Source organism: Perognathus longimembris, chromosome 6 (assembly GCF_023159225.1).
Source record: "Perognathus longimembris pacificus isolate PPM17 chromosome 6, ASM2315922v1, whole genome shotgun sequence".
Taxonomy (NCBI): Eukaryota; Metazoa; Chordata; class Mammalia; order Rodentia; family Heteromyidae; genus Perognathus; species Perognathus longimembris.
Window position 1 is genome coordinate 10863182 of NC_063166.1, and position 18388 is coordinate 10881569.

At 50.1% G+C, this 18388-nt stretch overlaps 1 protein-coding gene across 1 annotated transcript; it reads left to right on the plus strand.

Annotated features, from left to right (window-relative positions):
* Nucleotides 1–2479: 2479 nt before the first annotated feature.
* Nucleotides 2480–14738, plus strand: Ppil1 (peptidylprolyl isomerase like 1). Its single transcript, XM_048347853.1, has 4 exons — nucleotides 2480–2618; nucleotides 5380–5534; nucleotides 13128–13196; nucleotides 13717–14738. Exons 1-4 carry the CDS (start codon nucleotides 2563–2565, stop codon nucleotides 13935–13937), a joined length of 501 nt encoding a protein of 166 aa, XP_048203810.1. The 5' UTR covers nucleotides 2480–2562; the 3' UTR covers nucleotides 13938–14738.
* The last annotated feature ends 3650 nt before the right edge of the window (nucleotides 14739–18388 follow it).

Below are 18388 nucleotides of genomic sequence, written 5' to 3' on the forward strand. Positions count from 1 at the left end.
CTGTCATCACGTGTGGGGAGTGACTATTCTGTGAGTCTTCCCATGAACTGATTTCTCTTGCTCCAGGGTGCAGCCTCACCATTATACACACGTTCATATGCATATAGATAGATAGATATACATATGTGTATATATATATATGTATGTAATTGTACTTATTTACAAGGCTCTGCTGATCGCTTCCTTGTGGATAGTTTCATTTCTCATTATAAAGATGTTATTGACCAGTCCTGTCCTATCTGGAACCCAAAGGGATTTCGGAGGAGACACATGCAAAATGGAGGCAGGAATGCCAAGCTTTTAGCTCACTCCAATACTTGGTAGAGGGTAACGGCACATGTCTATAATCCTAGCACCCAGGATGCTAAAGCACAGAGACCACAAGTTCCAGGACAGCTGAAGCTTCATAGTGAGACCTTGAATAGAACAAAAACAAAAGCATACGTGAGGCACACTTGTTAGAGGCACAATTTAAAAACACCCCAAGGGGCTGAGGATATGGCCTAGTGGCAAGAGTGCTTGCCTCCTATACATGAAACCTTGGGTTCAATTCCCCAGCACCACATATACAGAAAACGGCCAGAAGTGGCGCTGTGGCTCAAGTGGCAGAGTGCTAGCCTTGAGCAAAAAGAAGCCAGGGACAGTGCTCAGGCCCTGAGTCCAAGCCCAGGACTGGCAAAAACAAACAAACAAACAAACAAAAACACCCCAAGGGCTGGGAATGTGGCTTAGTGGTAGAGTGCTTGCCTAGTATGGACAAAGCTCTGGGTTCAATTCCTCAGCACCACATAAACAGAAAAAGCTGGAAATGGCGCTGTGGCTCAAGAGGTAGAGTGGTAGCCATGAGCAAAAAGAAGACAGGGCAAAAAAAAAAAATCACAAAAATCCATTAATAGAATGTGTTCAAATTGCAGTGTTTTCAAGTAGCAGAATACAATGATGCACAGAAAAATTAAAAATGTCCATTAGGTATAGTAACTATGCATATATTTAATGAGTATAATGTTAGGTAAGAGAATGCAAAATACCTTATGACTTTATGTAAAATTCAACCAGGAAATCAACCTATGATATTAGAAGGTAGAAAGTGATTACCTTTGGAAAGGCTAGTGCAAGTGTTTGAGGACCTGGAAATTTACTTATCTTTGTACCAGTACTAGGGCTTGACCTCAGGACCTTGAGCTCTTGCTTAGCTTTTATTTTCATACAGAGTAGATGCTTTATCACTTAAACCACACCTCCACCCTCTGCTGCTGGCTTTTGCTGGTTAACCAAAGATAGCAGTCTCTCCAATTTGTCTGCCTTAACTGGCTTTGAACTGAGATTTCAGGTATAAGCCACCTGCTTGACATTTTATTTCTTGATTTGATGCCTGCTACACAGCTGGGTTTATTGTGCAAAAGTTAATTGAACCAGTATACTTAGGATCTGTGCACTTTTCTAAATGTCCATCATACGTCAATTTAACTTTTATTACAGAGGATCCAGATGAAGAATAGGGCTAGGTCGATTAGTAAGCAGTCTACCACTGCTCCCACATACTCTTGGGGCGTGAGGGAAGAGTTGTGGAGGATTCATTACATAGATATGATTGACTAAATCATTGACCCCTGCTGACAAATGTGACCTTCAGCCTCTTACTCTTCCTTTAAAGTTGCTGTTGGGAATCCCAACCCTCTATCACACCTGGGTTGTTGTATTACCAGTCCTCGGCCTGAAGCTACCCCAGATCTGTAAGCCATCAATCACTGGTATAGCTGGTGGTCCAAGCCTGTAACTCTAGCTACTAGGGAGGCTGAGATTTGAGGATCAAGGTTCCAAGCCCAACCCAGGCAGGAATGTCCTGGAGACTAATCTCCAATTAACCTGAAAGAACTGAAAGTGGAGGTGTGGCTCAGGTGATAGAGTGCTAGCTTTGAGTAAAAAAGCAAAGGGAGACAGCGCCTAAGTCCTGAGTTCAAGCCCCAGGACCAGCACCTGGCACCCACACTCATCCACACCCACCCCTTACTGCCCCCGACAGTCCAAGAACTTTAGTTGTATGCAGGAGACAGAGGGAAGGGAGGGGACTGTTTGCAGAGGTGAAGAGAAGTTTTTTTTTTTTTTCTAAAGAAACTGGGGTAAAGGAAAGAATGGCCTTTCTAGTATTCCTGGCACTTCCATTCCAACACAAAGTGTGGGGCTCAATTCAATTGGCCCTCCCTCCAATCAGAATGAAGATTTGGTGGCTGGTCCCGCCTCCTTCCCTTAAACGAACCAATCATATCGCTCGGGACTTGGCGCCGAAACCCCTCTCCGAGATCGGACGCTTTTCACGGTCCGAGGGCCGAGTTGCTTCTAGTCTCGCACCCCACTTCCCGGCCTTAGAGGAAAGGTCCTTCCACTTCCTAGCCTACTTCCTCCCCCTGCTCCCCTCTTCTCCCCCCACCCTACCCCCGCCAATCCTGAAATCCGAAGGGCTGAAAGGCGGACGGCGGGGACCGGAAGTGTGCGCTGCGGAGGCGGGTCCCCAGCGAGCCGGCGCCGGAAGTGGCCGGTGGCTGACGGAGCTGCGGCCTGGTCATGGCGGCGGTTCCCCCCGACACCTGGCAGCCGCCCACCGTGTACTTGGAGACCAGGTGAGCGGGGGTCGGGCTTCGGGCAGAGCCAGCGGAGCGATGCGGAGCCTGGGCCTCGCCGCGGGCCGGGCTCCCCCGCGCGCTACGGGCCTGCACGTGGAGGGGCGCGGGCGGCGGTCGAGGAGACCCCACGGCCCGCATCCTTCCTCCATTCATTCATTCGTTCGTTCACTCGCCCCGCAGGCGGGTATGGAGTCCGTACGTAGTCCGGCTGTGTGAACCAGCTACTGTGCAGATAGAGGACGAGCCGGGCGCCGGCGGCTCACGCCTGTAATCCCAGCTACTCAAAAGAGACTGAGATCTGACGATCGCGGTTCGAAGCCAGCGGGGCAGGAAAGTCCCTGAGACCCTTATTTCCCATCTAGCCAATAAATAAACCTCCCTCTGGTTTTAGCAGAAGTGTCACATTGTAAGGATTAACCGCCTGACCCAGGCTACACGGCCCGGTTTAAGGGGAGGGAACTCTGTTTGGAGTCGCCTCTGCCTGACGCACGTGCTGTGACTTTAGCCTCGTCCATTCCCTTGCTCCTTCGAAAGAAGCCCAAAGTGATCCTTCTCGAAGAAAGGCCAAGGGATCCCGTTCAAAAAGCCTTAATAATTTCTTGGTGCTATACACAGAATAAAGTTTGTAGGCTGACTAGTGATTGCCCCCCAACTTGGCCCTTGCTGTTACCCCCATCTGCCGCCAGGGGCCAGCCAAGGCCTCTGCCTGGTTTTCTCTTCTTGATCTTTATGCTTTTAACCTGAGGCCTAGTTCCCCAGTCCTGTCTTTAGTTGCTCCTGTTCTTGCTCCTGGGCTTCCTTAGCAAGAGTCTACTTTAGACTCCAACTTTGAATTCCTTCATTTTTTCTTGAATTCCAAAACAAATTGGAAGTTAAATCAAGGCAGAAGTACATAGTGTGGGAAAGCCCTTCTCCCTGAAAACATTCGAATGACTTATTGATGACTGGCCACATTTTTCTTCCTTGTACATGTAAATAAATATCTCTCTTTGATTTCTTGCGTTTTATCTCTTAGCTAAATTGAGATCACAGGGTATATACTTTTCTGTGATTTGCCTCCACACAAGTAATTTGTTGCATCCTGTAATACAGGTAGTTTGTATTCTAATTTCCTAATTTTTTTTCTTGGTCCAAGACCAGAATTTGAACTTGGTACTTGCTTTTTGCTCATTTGGCTAGCACTCTATTAACTGAGCCACACCTTTTTTCTTTTTCAAGGACATATAAATTGCTTCTGGTTTTTCTTTTAATTTTTAAATTTTTATTGTCAAACTGATGTACAGAGAGGTTACAGTTTCATATGGTAGGCATTGGATACATTTCTTGTACTGTTTGTTACTGCCTCCCTCATTCCCCCCTACCCCTCCCGCTTCTGGTTTTTTCGCCTTAACAAATACTAGAATGAATACTGTGGCATACACGTGTTATGTCTTAAAGTGTGTATGTACCAGTCCTAGGGCTTGAACTCAGGGCCTGGGTGTTGTCCCTTAGCTTTTTTGCTCAAAACTAGTGCCCTGTCACTTGAGCACAGCTCCACTTCTGGCTTTTTGTTGCCTAGGCTGGCTTCGATGTGATCTTCAAATCTCAGCCTCCTGAGTAGCTAGGGTTACAAGCACAAGCCACCAGCATCCGGCTCTTTAAGCACTTTTTAAAGAGTTCTTACATACTTCAAAGTTGAAACTGCTCAGGTGTTCACATTTCAGAATTATATGTGTACTTGCTGATTGTCATTACAAAGGGTTATTTTCTATATATTTAATGTATTTCCTATATATTAAATATATATGTATTTCTGTATATCAAATATATATATATTCAATATGTTTTTTAAAAATACCCACCAGAATGCAAAAAGCACCTTGATTCAAGCTTCATACTGAGTAATGATTAACCTAGGAGAAATGATTGCAGAGTGGAGGAAGCATTGCAGCTAGAAAGGCTTGTAGGAAGTTTGGCACTAGTGGCTCACACCTGTAATTCCACTTGTTAGAAGACAGAGATTGGGAAGATTGTGGTAAGGTTATGCCAGGCCAAAAAAAAAAGTAAGACCCATCTTAACAAATAAACTAGTTTGCATCTTTAATTCCAGGTCCACAGGAAGTGTAATTAGGTAGGGTCACAGTCTAAGGCCCTGGGCAAAATATGTGAGACCCTACCCAAAAAATAATAAAGCAAAAAACAAATGAAAAGAAAAAGCTGGAGAGCTGGGAATGTGGCTCAGTTGTAGAGTGTTTGCCTAGCATGCATGAAGCTCTGAGTTCGATTCCTCGGTACCACAAAAGCTGGAAGTGGCGCTGTGGCTCAAGTGGTAGAGTGCTAACCCTGAGTACAGAGAGGCTCAGGACAGAGCCCAGGCCCTGAGTTCAAGCCCCAAGACTGGCAAAAAAAAAAAAAAGCTCAAAGTGTGGGTGGAGTGGTAGAGTCCCTGCCTAGCAAAGGAGAGGCTCTGAGTTCAAAACTATACCAACAAGAAAAAATATATTAACAAGTAAAAATCAAGTGTAGGAACCTTTTCCCTAGTGTAGCGATTGGTTCAAGTAATCAGTGATGTATATATAAGGTATTCGAGTTTTGTGTTGTCCAGTTACTCTGATTAGAAGAAGTACCAGAACTGTGTGGTTTGAGTTTGAAATACAGTGTTTCTTACAATCTCATGACTTGTAAGGTCAAGAGTCATGAGTCCTAGAGCAGTCGCATTGTGTTCCTGTCCATCATCTTGCTCTTGACCTCTTGCCCTCCTGCTGTCCCGCCCCTGCAGCATGGGGATCATTGTGCTGGAACTCTACTGGAAACACGCCCCGAAGACCTGCAAGAACTTTGCCGAGCTGGCGCGCCGAGGCTACTACAATGGCACCAAGTTCCACAGAATCATCAAGGACTTCATGATCCAGGGAGGGGACCCAACAGGGACAGGTACAGTTGAGCAGGACCGAGATTTCCGAAGTCCCACTTGGCACTCCTGGGTGATCCCTGTCACCTAACCAGCACGGTTGGGGGATTCTGCGACAGTTCCTGCCTTCCTCAAACACCTGGAGTTCACCATTTGCTAATCCTCCTTCCTCTAGTTTCCCATAGCTTTCATGCTACTCAGCACGAGCAAGCTATTTCCCTGACCTGTAGTGATGCGGAGTGATCTGAACAACCAGAAGTAAAAAGGCATCTTAAGGATAAATAAGTGGGTCCCTTTATCAGCTTGCCCACTGAGCAGCGTCGAACACCAACTTTGGGTCAGCTACTTTTCTAATCTGTAGGGTTTTACCTGTGAACAAGGAAATAATTCCTGCTTGATAAAGCAGGGAAACGGTGGGCATGTGGAGCAGAGATGTGAATGCGGAAAGAAAATGAGCCTTGAAACTGGGGGAAGCCTTCAGGACGATGGACTGGAGAGCAAACACAGGGCCCGGAGGCTGGAGTAGGCATGGACCCAGCCCTGTGCAGCAGAGAAGGGCGTGCTTATTCTCAGTTGAGACAGCCACTGGAGGGAGTTGGTAACGGAGTGAGTGGTGTGCTCTATCTTGGTTTTAGAGCAATCACTGGCAGTTTGGAGAATCCATGTGTAGGCCGATGTGCTCAGGCAGGGCTGCTGTAGAGAAGAAGGTGCTGCAGGTGACCGGATGCAGGTTCTCGTTGGGACTTGCTGGTAGATTGGATGGGTGTTCTAAAGTAGGCTGGGCAAGGATGCGTCTAAGTTCCTGATGCTGGGCAGATCAGGAATTTGATGTGGGACATGTTATATTTGAAATACCTGATCTTGGGCTGGGGATATGGCCTAGTGGCAAGAGTGCCTGCCTCATATACATGAGGCCCTGGGTTCGATTCCCCAGCACCACATATACAGAAAATGGCCAGAAGTGGCACTGTGGCTCAAGTGGCAGAGTGCTAGCCTTGAGCAAAAAAGAAGCCAAGGACAGTGCTCAGGCCCTGAGTCCAAGCCCCAGGACTGGCCAAAAAAAACCCTGATCTTTACGCAGATAGGTGAGGTAATTGGTTGGGAGTATGGAATCCAGGAAAGATCTGGCGTGGAGACATGAATTTGGAGGGACTGGCAGTTAGTGAAACTATTAGAATGTTGCTTCTTCCAAGAACCCTCACCTTTCACTTTGCCCTTTCTCTGCTCAGTCCTGCTCTTTCACCTTTAAAATAAGCTTGGTTTTTCTCTGTGGCAGAACCTTGGGTTCTTTGACATTCTCAATTGTTCTTGATGACCAGAAGCATTCAATTTTGTGTTTTTCTAATACAGGAATATTTTAGAACACTAAGCATACAGTAAAGTATATAAAGAGGGTTGTAAAGATGTCTAGCCTCCATCCCCCCATATCCTGCCTCAAAAATGAGCAGTGTTGTTGTTGTTGTTGTTTTTTTGCCAGTCCTGGGCCTTGGACTCAGGGCCTGAGCACTGTCCCTGGCTTCTTCCCGCTCAAGGCTAGCACTCTGCCACTTGAGCCACAGCGCCGCTTCTGGCCGTTTTCTGTATATGTGGTGCTGGGGAATCGAACCTAGGGCCTCGTGTATCCGAGGCAGGCACTCTTGCCACTAGGCTATATCCCCAGCCCAAAAATGAGCAGTGTTAACTTTTTGGTTGCCATCGTTCCACACATTCTTCTTTCCACATATCTAGTCAAAGGACGGATAGCTAGCTAAATGGAAGTGATTTCAAAAGAATAATGTAAGATGTATATGCTTTTTATTTTAAAGACAAAAAGTATTATATTTGACTGGTTTTGTTTGTTTGTTTGTTTTTGTTGATTGTGGGACTTGAACTCTGGGCCTGGGCACTGTCCCTGAGCTCTTCAGCTCAAGGCTAGCACTCTACCACTTGAGCCATAGCACCACTTCTGGCTTTTTCTACATATGTGGTGCTGAGGAATCAAATCCAGGGCTTCATGTATGCGAGGCAAGCACTCTACCACTAGTCCATATTCCCAGCCCTTGACTGTGTATTTTTGTTGTTGTTTGTTTTGTTTTGGCCAGTCCTGGGGCTTGGACTCAGGGCCTGAGCACTGTCCCTGGCTTCTTTTTGCTCAAAGCTAGCACCCTACCACTTGAGCCACAGCGCCACTTCCGGCTTTTTCTATATATATGTGGTGCTGAGGAATCAAACCCAGGGTTTCATGTATACAAGGTGAGCACTTTACCACTAGGCCATATTCCCAGCCCCTTGACTGCATATTTTTAACAGAAAAACTGACTGCTATGAAACATATCATTATTTTTCTACCTGTTCTTATTCCCCAACTCTTTTGTTAATTTTATTGCTTAAAAATACTATCTTTAAGTAGTTTAGAGGAATTTTCATTCAAGGAAGTAGTTTTATTGCTTTGTGCTCTAGGCCTAGAACCCAGCTCCACTTGAGGGTCTGCTTTCCCCGGGTTAGTTGCTCACCGTGTGCTGACCTTCAGGGCAGGGCTTCTCATCTGTTGGTCTTATTGCAAAGGCTGGAGGGTGTTTTATCTCCTTATTTGTTCCTGTCGCTTTTGTGTTGGAAAGAGCCTGGCTGGCTATCAGTGTTCTTGGCCACCTTCCTTCCTTCATATCTGTCACCCTCTGGCTTTGAATATGGTTCAAAGCCTTTGTAAGGTGCTGAGGCAGATTGACTGGATCCTTCTTCAATTGAGAGAAGTTTTTGAAATTTTCTGTTTCTGAGTATTTTGTCCAGTGATACTTATTGAATTTCTATTTCAGGAAAATAGAAAATGCTGTTTGGTGACCTGTGATGTCCATACCTATCATATTTCCTTTGATTGAGTGAAGTGATTTTTGCTTTCCCTGCCTCCACTGAGTCTCTTCACTCTGCCTTGTTCGATTTTCAGTTGTGTTTCCTGTTCTTTTCTGCCTTAATTTCTTCATTGTCTCTTTATTGCTGTCATTTGGACTTCAATTTGTGTCCTTAGCTCTGTGATCTCTCACCTTATTCTGTGATTTCTTATCCGGTCTTTGAGCTTTGTTTTATGAGAGCCTCACTTCCACTGAGGCCCCCCCCCTCCCCGTTTTGTCTGTCATGGGGCTAGAACTCAGGGCCTGGGCACTGTCCCTGAGTTCTTTTGCTTAAGGCTAGCGCTCTACCGCTTTGAGTCACAACTCTACTTCCTGTTGTTGAGTGGTTAATTGTAGATCATATCTGTCCGGGCTGACTTGGAACAGTGATCCTCCTATTTCAGCCTCGGTGAGTAGCTAGGATTAATGGTATGAGCTACCGGTGCTGTGCCGTCTCTGTCTTGACAGCCACAGAAGCCCTGTCCTGGGTTGTGCCATGCAGGCCCTCTCCCAGCTGTTCCTTGTTGTTTGTAGTTGGTTTGCAGTCCTTCCTAATGTTACTTTTTCGTGGTATACTTTAATGAAATTGAGGCACCAGATTTCAGTCTTGAGTGAATGCTTGGGCAGCTGGCTGGCGGGACTGTGCAGACGGCAAACAAGGGGCAGGAGCTCCTGGGTCCCTAGGGGATGCCTCTCCCTGACCCGGTGGCCTAGTTTTTGCTGGACAGCTGAGGTGGGCAGGTGTAGGCCCTGGGTTCTTTGAAGTTGGTGAACCATTCTCCCCGTGTTGTCCTCTGATGTGTCTGCCAGATGCTTTCTCCACTCAGGTTCCTTCCACTTCCTGCCTCACTTCCATCTCCCCTGTGAAAGCCCCTCGGCGTCAGCTTTCCCTCGCTCTCCGTGTGCTTTTTCTCTGTTCCCGTGGGCCTCTTCCTCCTCCCAGTATCCTCTACTCCCAATGTCTAGGGTGTCAGTTCTTCCTGCAGGTCTTCCGAATGCTCTGTGCCTGGCCCCACACCCCAGGGCTCCCCAGCTGCTGGGATCTGATGATTAATCAAAGCTGATTATTCCACTTGTCACTCTTGCTCTGATTTCATTTCTCTTCTTGGTAGCCCCAGGAGCACCTGAAATTTGTTGTGATGAACACAATCTCCTTGTTAATTGTATTCATTTTATGCGTCTTCGCCGCGGGTCTGCTGGGTATCTGCCTCGTCCAAGGCCTATGAGGGGGACTTGGCAATAGAAGTCTGGGCGGTGGTTTCCTTTGCAGCGCTCCCAGCCTTGCGGGAAGCAGGCTGTTCACTAGAAGAGAGAACTGAGAGTGGCAGTGTGCGGGCAGTGTGCGTACAGTGTGCAGGTGTCTGCTGGCACGGCATGGGTTGTGGGGGGACGGGTTGCAGTATTCATCATCAGGGACCAGTGCAGAGGAGAGGCTGGAATGGCAAGGAGGAGCACCGTGTAGTGGGCCTGGGGGGACCTGAAGAGTTCTGACTCCTGGGCAGTGGAAGGAAGGGCATTTGGGACGTAGAAAGATGAGTGAGTGCTGGGTGTCATTGCTTAGGCCTATGATCTGAGCTACTCAGGACCCAGCCCAGGTAGCAAAGACCAGGAGACACTGATCTCTTTAACAAGATTTGGAAGATGTAGTGGTGCTGAGGCCCCCACGGAGCCCTGAGGAGCTCTGGCCTCCCAAGAGCTGTTGTGCTCCTGTCAGGGGACAGCAGCGTGGTTGTTGCAGCACCTTGACAGTCGCAGGCAGGAGTGTTACCCGGTGCCTGTGTCCAGCACAAAAAAAAATGGGAAGACTACTGCCCAGGCCAGCCAGAGACAGACTAGACAGAGCTCACCAACAGGGAGCTAGAAAGCTAACAGCGCAAGGACGAATAAAATGCAAACTGTTATATAAAGTTAAAGCATTCAGGAGAGCAAAGCAGATTGTTTAAGGATCTAAGCGTGCGCAGGGAAATGACGAACTCCTACTGAGAATAGTTGTCAAGGTCAGCTTTCGAGAAGGGAGGGGAGGGGTGGAATGCATTCGATGTGGGTGTGGTCTTAACTGCATTTGCCCTACTTTATTTCTCAGTGAAGACGTTATTCTTTGTGTATTGTATTTTATGTCCAACATGATATTGGATAGATGTGGGGTTCTTTCTTTATCTTTTTTTTTTTTCCTTTTAAATGAGTTAATCTCAAGATGATACAGAATGGACGAGTAGAGCAGAGAGCAGACTCTGGCAGGAATTAAGGCTGGGGTTACTTTAAATACAGCTGAGGCCCTGCCGAAGCTTGGGGCTGCACTTGGCTCCCTTAATGGTGAAACGTGGTCCCATGTGGTAATAAAGACGCTTTGCCCTAAAAATAAATACATACATACATACATACAGCTGAGGGTGCTGGGAATGTGGCCTAGTGGTAAGAGAGCTTGCTTCACATACATGAAACCCTGGGTTCAATTCCCCAGCACCACATATACAGAAAACGGCCAGAAGTGGCACTGTGGCTCAAGTGGCAGAGTGCTAGCCTTGAGCAAAAAGAAGCCAGGGACAGTGCTCAGGCCCTGAGGCCAAGTCCCAGGACTGGCAAAACAAAAAAGAAAGGAGAGAAAAAAATACAGCTGAGGTAGGAATAGCTGACACAATGACTGACAAACTAGAGACTGAGCCACTGTAGGATTTTTTTTTTTTTTTTTTTTTTTTTTTGGCCAGTCCTGGGGCTTGGACTCAGGGTCTGAGCACTGTCCCTGGCTTCTTTTTGCTCAAGGCTAGCACTCTGCCACTTGAGCCACAGCGCCACTTCTGGCCGTTTTCTGTATATGTGGTGCTGGGGAATCGAACCCAGGGCCTCATGTATACGAGGCAAGCTCTCTTGCCACTAGGCCATATCCCCAGCCCCAGGATTTTTTTTTTAAATAATACTTTTACTTATTTATTTATTATCAGTCATGGGGCTTAAACTCAGGACCCAAGCACTTTCCATGGCTTCTTTTTGCTCAAGGCTACTAGCATTCTACCACTTGAGCCACAGTGCCACTTCCTGCCTTTTCTGTATATGTGGTGCTGAGGAATTGAACCCAGGGTTTCATGCATAGGAGGCAAGCACTCTTTCCACTAGGCCATATTCCCAGCCCGGATTTTTTTTTTTTTTTTTAAAGGTTCTTAATGCTTAGAGTCCTAGGCAAAACTTCATTGTACCTATAGGTGGCAGAGATGTTACAATGCAGATGTTTAATGGGAATGGAGTCAAGGGTCACCATCATCTCAGGGAAAAGGAACAGCTTACTTTTTGCTAGATTTCTTAATTCCACCGTGGCCAGGGACCCTTCCTTGCAGCCTTGGCTTTCAGTTCCCCAAGTTTCTTCTGCTCCTCTTTCTGTGTCTGCTTGAAGGCCTTGTCCTCAACCATCTCCGTGGCCTGCTTTTTGTGATGCTTTAGGGGCTTCTTGCCACCTTTGCGGCCGGACACGATGCCAGCTACACCTTCTTCCAGATTCTTGTTATCTTTTTTGCTGGTCCTGGGGCTTGAACTCAGGGCCTGGGTATTTTTGTGCTCAAGGCTAGCGCTTTAGTACTTGAGGCACAGCCCTGCTCCTGGCTTTTTTGGTGGTTAATTAGAGATAATAGTTTCATGGATTTTCCTTCCCAAGCTGACTTTGAACTATGATCCTCAGATCTCAGCCTCCTAAGTAGCTAGGATTACAGGTGAAAGCTACTGGTTCCTGACTAGATCAATGTTTGAGGACTGACGAGAAGGAATGTGGAAATTAGGAGCTAGGAAGGCAGGTGTGTGCCAGGGTAGGTGTAGACCAGACAACTGTCTGGTCTAACGCCCAGATGCCCGGCTAGCAAAGCTGTAGGTTGTTGGCTTTCTGCTCACCATTGGTGTCTGTGCCGCAGGCCCTATGTATTCCTGCCCACCCCAGCCATCTCTGCCCTGCAACCCATGTCCGAAGGTATGTCCTCAGGGGAATTGTTTGCTGCTGGGTTGAATTGGCTTTGGGGAAAAGAATGTATCCTTATACAAGGTGCTGGCTGCAGGCCACACCAGCCCCTTTGGTCTTGTGATTGCTTGAAGTCCCCAGCCTCGTGTGGCTCCCTTCAATGCCTACATGTTTGTGGGGACGTTTGTGTGATGCTCTCCAGGTCCGAGAGGGCAGAGCCGGGCGGTCCATGCCCGCAGCTTGCTCCCTGAGGACCGCCGGGGGCCTCAGCCCTCTTGCTCTGGTCTGCTGTAGCACCAGGACTGCCGCAACCACAGGCATAAGCCCACTCCAGAGGCGGCCAGCGGGCAGTGGGCAGGGAGTGCCTCCTCTGCGCCCTTTACATCGGTGCCTAGAGCCCGGGGCCGGCGGGGGTGGGGCGGACGGGAGCCCAGCAGGGCAGCGCGCGCAACCGCTGTGGCCCTCCCGCTCCAGTGCACATAAACTGGAGCAGTCAAACATCTCCTAACATGTCAGATTGTGGATGGGTTTTCACAAGATGGTTAGACTGCAGGGGACTTGCGTGTCTTTTGATAATGTTCTGTGTTGTCTGCACTTTTGGCAGTGCACGCATATTGGCTTAATAAGCAGGGAAGCACTGTTATTTCGAAAAGACATGTTACCTGAGTGAAAGCAGTGATTTGCTTTTCTCCGTCGGTGTAGTGTCTCCAGCAGGCCCCACCTGCTCCCTGCTCGTCCTTTGACCCGGCCTGTGGACCTGGCCCTGCGCTGTGGGGCTGGCCACGTCATTTCACGCGTGTCTTCTCTTTGGACAGGCCGGGGAGGCGCATCTATCTACGGCAAACAGTTTGAGGATGAGCTCCACCCAGACCTGAAGTTCACCGGTAAGTGGGGTCGGCTGGCCGGGCGGCAGGGAGGGGGGATTTGAGAGCTCGCCCTTCTGGCTGTGAGTCAAGGCGAGCGCCCAACACCGTGGCACGATGCCAGGTAGCTGCCCTGCCATGGCGCCACCGAGAACCCTGGCAGACGGAGGACGCAGAGCCTCTGAAGAGCGCTCAGCAGCTCCAAGTGCCGGCATGAGTGCTCTACACCACTGCTTTTGAGTGGCAGAAACTAAAGAGCGTCGAAAGCTCACCAGAATCCCGAGGCCCTGCTGGGGCTCCTGGGGGGATCGGTCATAGCCAGCAGGGGCTGAAGCTGAGGAGTGAGTGGGAATGGGGGGCCAGGCCGTCAGAGCTGTGCTTGGTGGCCCCCGGACGAGGGCACCCTGAGGAAGAAGGGGTCTGGGGCGGCAGTGCTGACAGCAGCCAGAAGTGCCCTGGCCTCTTGCACCCTGGGGGCTGCGTCGTCACCCTGTGAGCACTGGCAGCATTCGTACTCATTCCTCGTTTTCCTTTCTCCCAGGAGCTGGAATTCTCGCCATGGCCAATGCAGGCCCAGATACCAATGGCAGCCAGTTCTTTGTGACCCTTGCCCCCACCCAGTGGCTCGATGGCAAACACACTATCTTTGGCCGAGTGTGCCAGGGTATAGGAATGGTGAATCGAGTGGGCATGGTGGAGACAAACTCCCAGGACCGGCCTGTGGACGACGTGAAGATCATTAAGGCCTACCCCTCCGGATAGCCTTGCGACTCCTTGTGGGCACCCCCAGAGCCACAAGGCGGCCCCAGCAGCCGCTTCCAGGGGCCCAGAGGACCTGTAACTCTGAACTCCGTTTTGGCCAGGCATCTGGAGCTATGCAAGCCTCGGGTTTGGGGTGAGTTAGTGAAGGAGGCGACTTTATGGCACACTTCCCTTCTCCGGGGGCTCTGGCTGACAGGACATTTGCAGAAATGCTGTGTTTATCCACTGCCTCCTGCTCGCCACTGCAGCCTCGCAGTTCTCCATCTCCTTCATCTTCCTGCCGCGTCTGCGCTGACACACTTGGAACAAAATGAAGCTGGCTGGGTCAGATTACAGTTCTCAACAAACTTGTTCCTGGGAGATTTATATTCTGGCCCGCACTGCAGTCTGGTGGCTGACTGCCGCCGAATTCCAAAGCAAGTTGTGTGTCAGGCTTCTGAACTGTGCACCCCTGTTTCAAGTCCCTTGTTGGTTTTCCCAGGGACCATGTGTTTCTTCCTAAGGCCCTACCAGCACTGCTGTTGTCCACACTCAAGCAGCCCACGCGACGCTACCCTGAAACATGGGAAGGTGTCAAGTGGGGGCGCTGACGTGTGGTGATGGGGATGGGTGAGAGGAAGTCTCTCCCTTCCCAAGGGAGGCACTGCTTAGGCGTTTTAACCAAGAGTGGGGAAATTGGAGGGTTTTATACATTACTTTTTATATCTATTTCTGGATTTAGGGACTATAGAAGTGAAGAAGTTAATGTCTATGTAATACATAGAAACTTCCAAAATAAAATGCCATTAATGATTGAAATTACTGCTGTCTAAATACTATATGATGAACCCTCTCCTCTCTCTTTTCTCTGTCCTCTCTTTCTCTGGCAGTCCTGGGGTTTGAACTTGCCTTTGCTTTCTACAAGTAGAATGGCAAGGTTTCACATTACTTTGTGGGTCTCCAGAAGAATCCCCCATTCAGGACCAAAGAAGTTTCCTGATGTCCCTCAGTGTTCATGAGGGAGAGGTGAGCAGAGAGAACCTGCGGTAGATGTGCTGTTGCCCTTGCTTCCATCCTGGTCACTGTCAGTTTGGGAAATGCTTGCTTTTTGAAATGACCAGTCGCTCAACACTCTACTGTACTCTCCTCAGCTTTGAACTTGGTGATGGTCCTAACCACATAGTGCCGTGGTCTCATCCCTGCCTATTCCAAAGGTGAGCGGCTGGCCTCTGCTCACCTCCGTCCCCCTGCTCTGACCTCCGGTGAGCTGTGTCTTCTGTGCGTCTTCCCTGCACCTGTGCAATGCTTTGAGCTCACTGCCAGATGCATAGAGTGCAATGCTCTATCTGTTGGCAGAACGAGCTGTATCCCAGGCCCGGGCTCTGGCTCTTCCACTCAGCCCTCTGGAAGGCCTCAGCTGCTTTATTTTTAAACTGTGTCCAGGATATGTCAAAATAGCTTTTCTAACACCAGACACCCAGATCCTCTAAGCCAGTCTGGCCCTCGCCAGGACTGGGTTTGGCTCTGCGCAGTACCCGGGAGAAGAGGTGCAGAAAGCACAGTTGTTCCTGTTGGGAGCCAGTTATCTGCAGAATGGGCTATTACTTTTATGTAAATAATGACAGAATGTTCAAGAAGCTAGACAGATAGGAGCAGAATGCATGGGAAGAAAATAGGGCAGGGTCTCCCTCTTAAGGTTGGCCGGGACCTGAGGAATTGTTCTGAACTGCTGAGTAATGTGAAAGCCCTGCCTGAAACAGGTGGCTAGCTGTTGGTGAAGTTTGTGCACTGAATGTGAGGCCTTGGTGTGACCCTGGGGAGTCATCTGACCTCTGAAATTTGGTGTCATTTGCCAAGCCAAGACTTGAGCCAAACCCTTTTAGCCCTAAGCCTGAATCTGGGTCAATCTGAGAAAGTTCCATTAGCTGCCAAATTCCCATTTCTCATGCTGTTTTGCACGTGTGCCACTAGAGGCCACTGCGAACACAGTTTAGCCTTGCAGCGTCTTCAGCAGGCACAGGCCTGCCAACGCCTTGCAGCGTTTTACTAAACCTTGCCTGCCGCCCCTTCGAACGGAAAGCCAGCGACTGCTCAGCTTGTGAGAGACTGGGATTGGGATGTTAGCCTGGCACAGAAGGAGCCTGTGGAAACTGGCGGCCTAGCTGAGTAACCCTGTTCTCTGTCTAGCAGACCAGGTGGAGGAGAAGCCCTCCGTGTGGTAAGGTTGGCAGAAACCTTGAGCCCAGGGCCTAGTTCCGCATCACGCCTTGTCCCAAGGAGCCAGCTTCCTCCTGAACACCTAACGCCCCTCCCTGTGGCTGAGCTCATTGGCTCAGTGGTAATTTGGAGCCTCCCTCGCAGCCAGCACTAGCTGCGCCAGAGGGACGCTTAGAAGAAAGCAGTCATTGTCCCTTTCGTATGGTCTAAGGATGCTCTTGTTTCTTGAAGTCGGCTGTAGGGCCTAAGCTTGGGGCCTGGTCGCTGTCGCTGAGCTCTTTTGCTCAAGGCTAGCACTCTCACTTTGAGCCACAGCTCCACTTCAGGTTTTTAATGATTAACTGGAGATAGGAGCCTCAAGGCCGTGGGCCTTTCTGCCTGTGCTGACTTCGAACTGAAATCCTCAGGTCTCAGCCTCCTGGGTAGGATTACAGGTGGGAACCACTGGCTCATTCCCCCTCATCAACCTCTGAGGCTGGTATTGTTAAGCGTGTTTCTGGGAATGACCAAGGGCAGGAAGGACCGAGTCTGGTAAGGATGAAGGCAAGGAGTTACAGTCTTGGGGCCTGCATGAGCAAGACTTGAACTTGATGATTTCTGGTCTTAAATCGAGCTGTTTCTCTGACATCCCCACCTTTGATACACAGAGGGAAGATGACAAAAAATAACCTGGTACATGTAGGGCGGGAGTTCGTGCCTTGGTGTGCCTGGTAGACTGGAGTGTCCACCCTGGCCGCCCTCCCAGGGGACCCTGGGGCAGTCTGGATGGGGCCTGGGAGGCCTAAGGGAGGAGCTGGCGGGGCGCCGGGGCCCTCCCTCCCTCATCAGCGTGTTTATTGAGTCCTAACTCTATTAGCCTCACCACTCAGCCCTGCCGGGAGCAATCCCTCCTCACTCTCCGCCACTCCATTAAGAGCTGCAGCTGGGGGACCCTGTTCTGGTGGAGCGGAATAGAACCACTCTCCGCTGCCTCTGACACTGACGTGGGCCCCTAAAGGAAGGGAACCCACGGTGGACAGGATGTGTTCCCAGCTGCCCCTCTCTCTGCCGGAGGTGGAGTAGGGCCGGGACTGGGGTTGGGGGACTTAACCTGGAGTGGGGCTGTGAGGGTCCCAGGTTCGAGTCCCAGCTCTGCAGCCCCAGGCGGGAGGGCTGGTGAAGTCCCTTGAGGGTTTCCTTGCCTTTCTCTGCAGGGCCTTGCTGATGTCCGAGCTGCCCTCTCTGCCCCCTGCTGGGGACGGCCACGCCTGGGTGGGTGGGTGGGTGGGGAAGCTGGAGAGCGTTCTGCCCTCTGTACTGGGCAAGCGTCCCGCCGCTCAGCTGCACCTCAGCCCTGCCGCCTTCGATGTCTAGGGGGACCTGCGGGGATAGCGGGCAGAGCACCCCTCCTTTGCCCCAGGCAGACAAGCTGCTGTCAGCAGCAGCTCCCCAGGAACCCAACACCCGAGCCTGGCCAGCAGGCTGATAGAATTATCTGAGAACTTGGAACAAACACTTCCCACAATCAGGCCAGCTGTTCTTAGCCAGAGGTGGAGGAGGCTGTGTGATGAACTCCTCTCCCAGGCTGGCCCAGAGCTAATAAAGCCAGGGAAATCACGGCAGGCTTCCGGAGCCGCGCATGCGTCCGGGGCCAGGGCCTCGGAGACCTTGGCTTCCGCACAACGCGGCCTCCTGGCATTTTGCGCACGTTTCTGTTACCTCCGCAGCCAGGCAAGCAAATACAGGCTGCTTGGCATGAAAATCAATTTAGAGTTAAAAGAAAAAGGGTATTTCATTCTTAGGGGATACAGCCGGGGGGATACCGAGGAGAAGGGGTACTGGGGATCAGGGCTGGGGTGGATCAATGGTCCCCTTTCCCTCCTACACGCCCACCTGCCGGAGGGAGGGAGGGAGGGAGGCCACAGGCCTTTCAGTAACTAGGTCAGGGGAGAGGGCGGGGCTCTAGGAATGGATTGGTGAAGGGGTCCCTGGGTGAAAATCTAGCTGCTATCCATGTTCCAGCCAGACAGGAAGGTGTGATGTAGGGGTGAGGGGCCGAGGGCAGTTCCTGGCAGGGCTGACTCTCCCCTTAAACTGATCAAATGGGAAGACTCATCGCCCATTTCCGAAGATGCTCAAACCAGGGGAAAACGGGCTTGTACGGAGCGGGGGCTGAGCGCAGCCTGGCTGCTTGCCGGGAGTGCGGGGTTACATGAAATGAACTTGGCGGCAGGGCCCTTGCCTAGTGTGTACAAACGTTCCATCCCCAGCCTGCA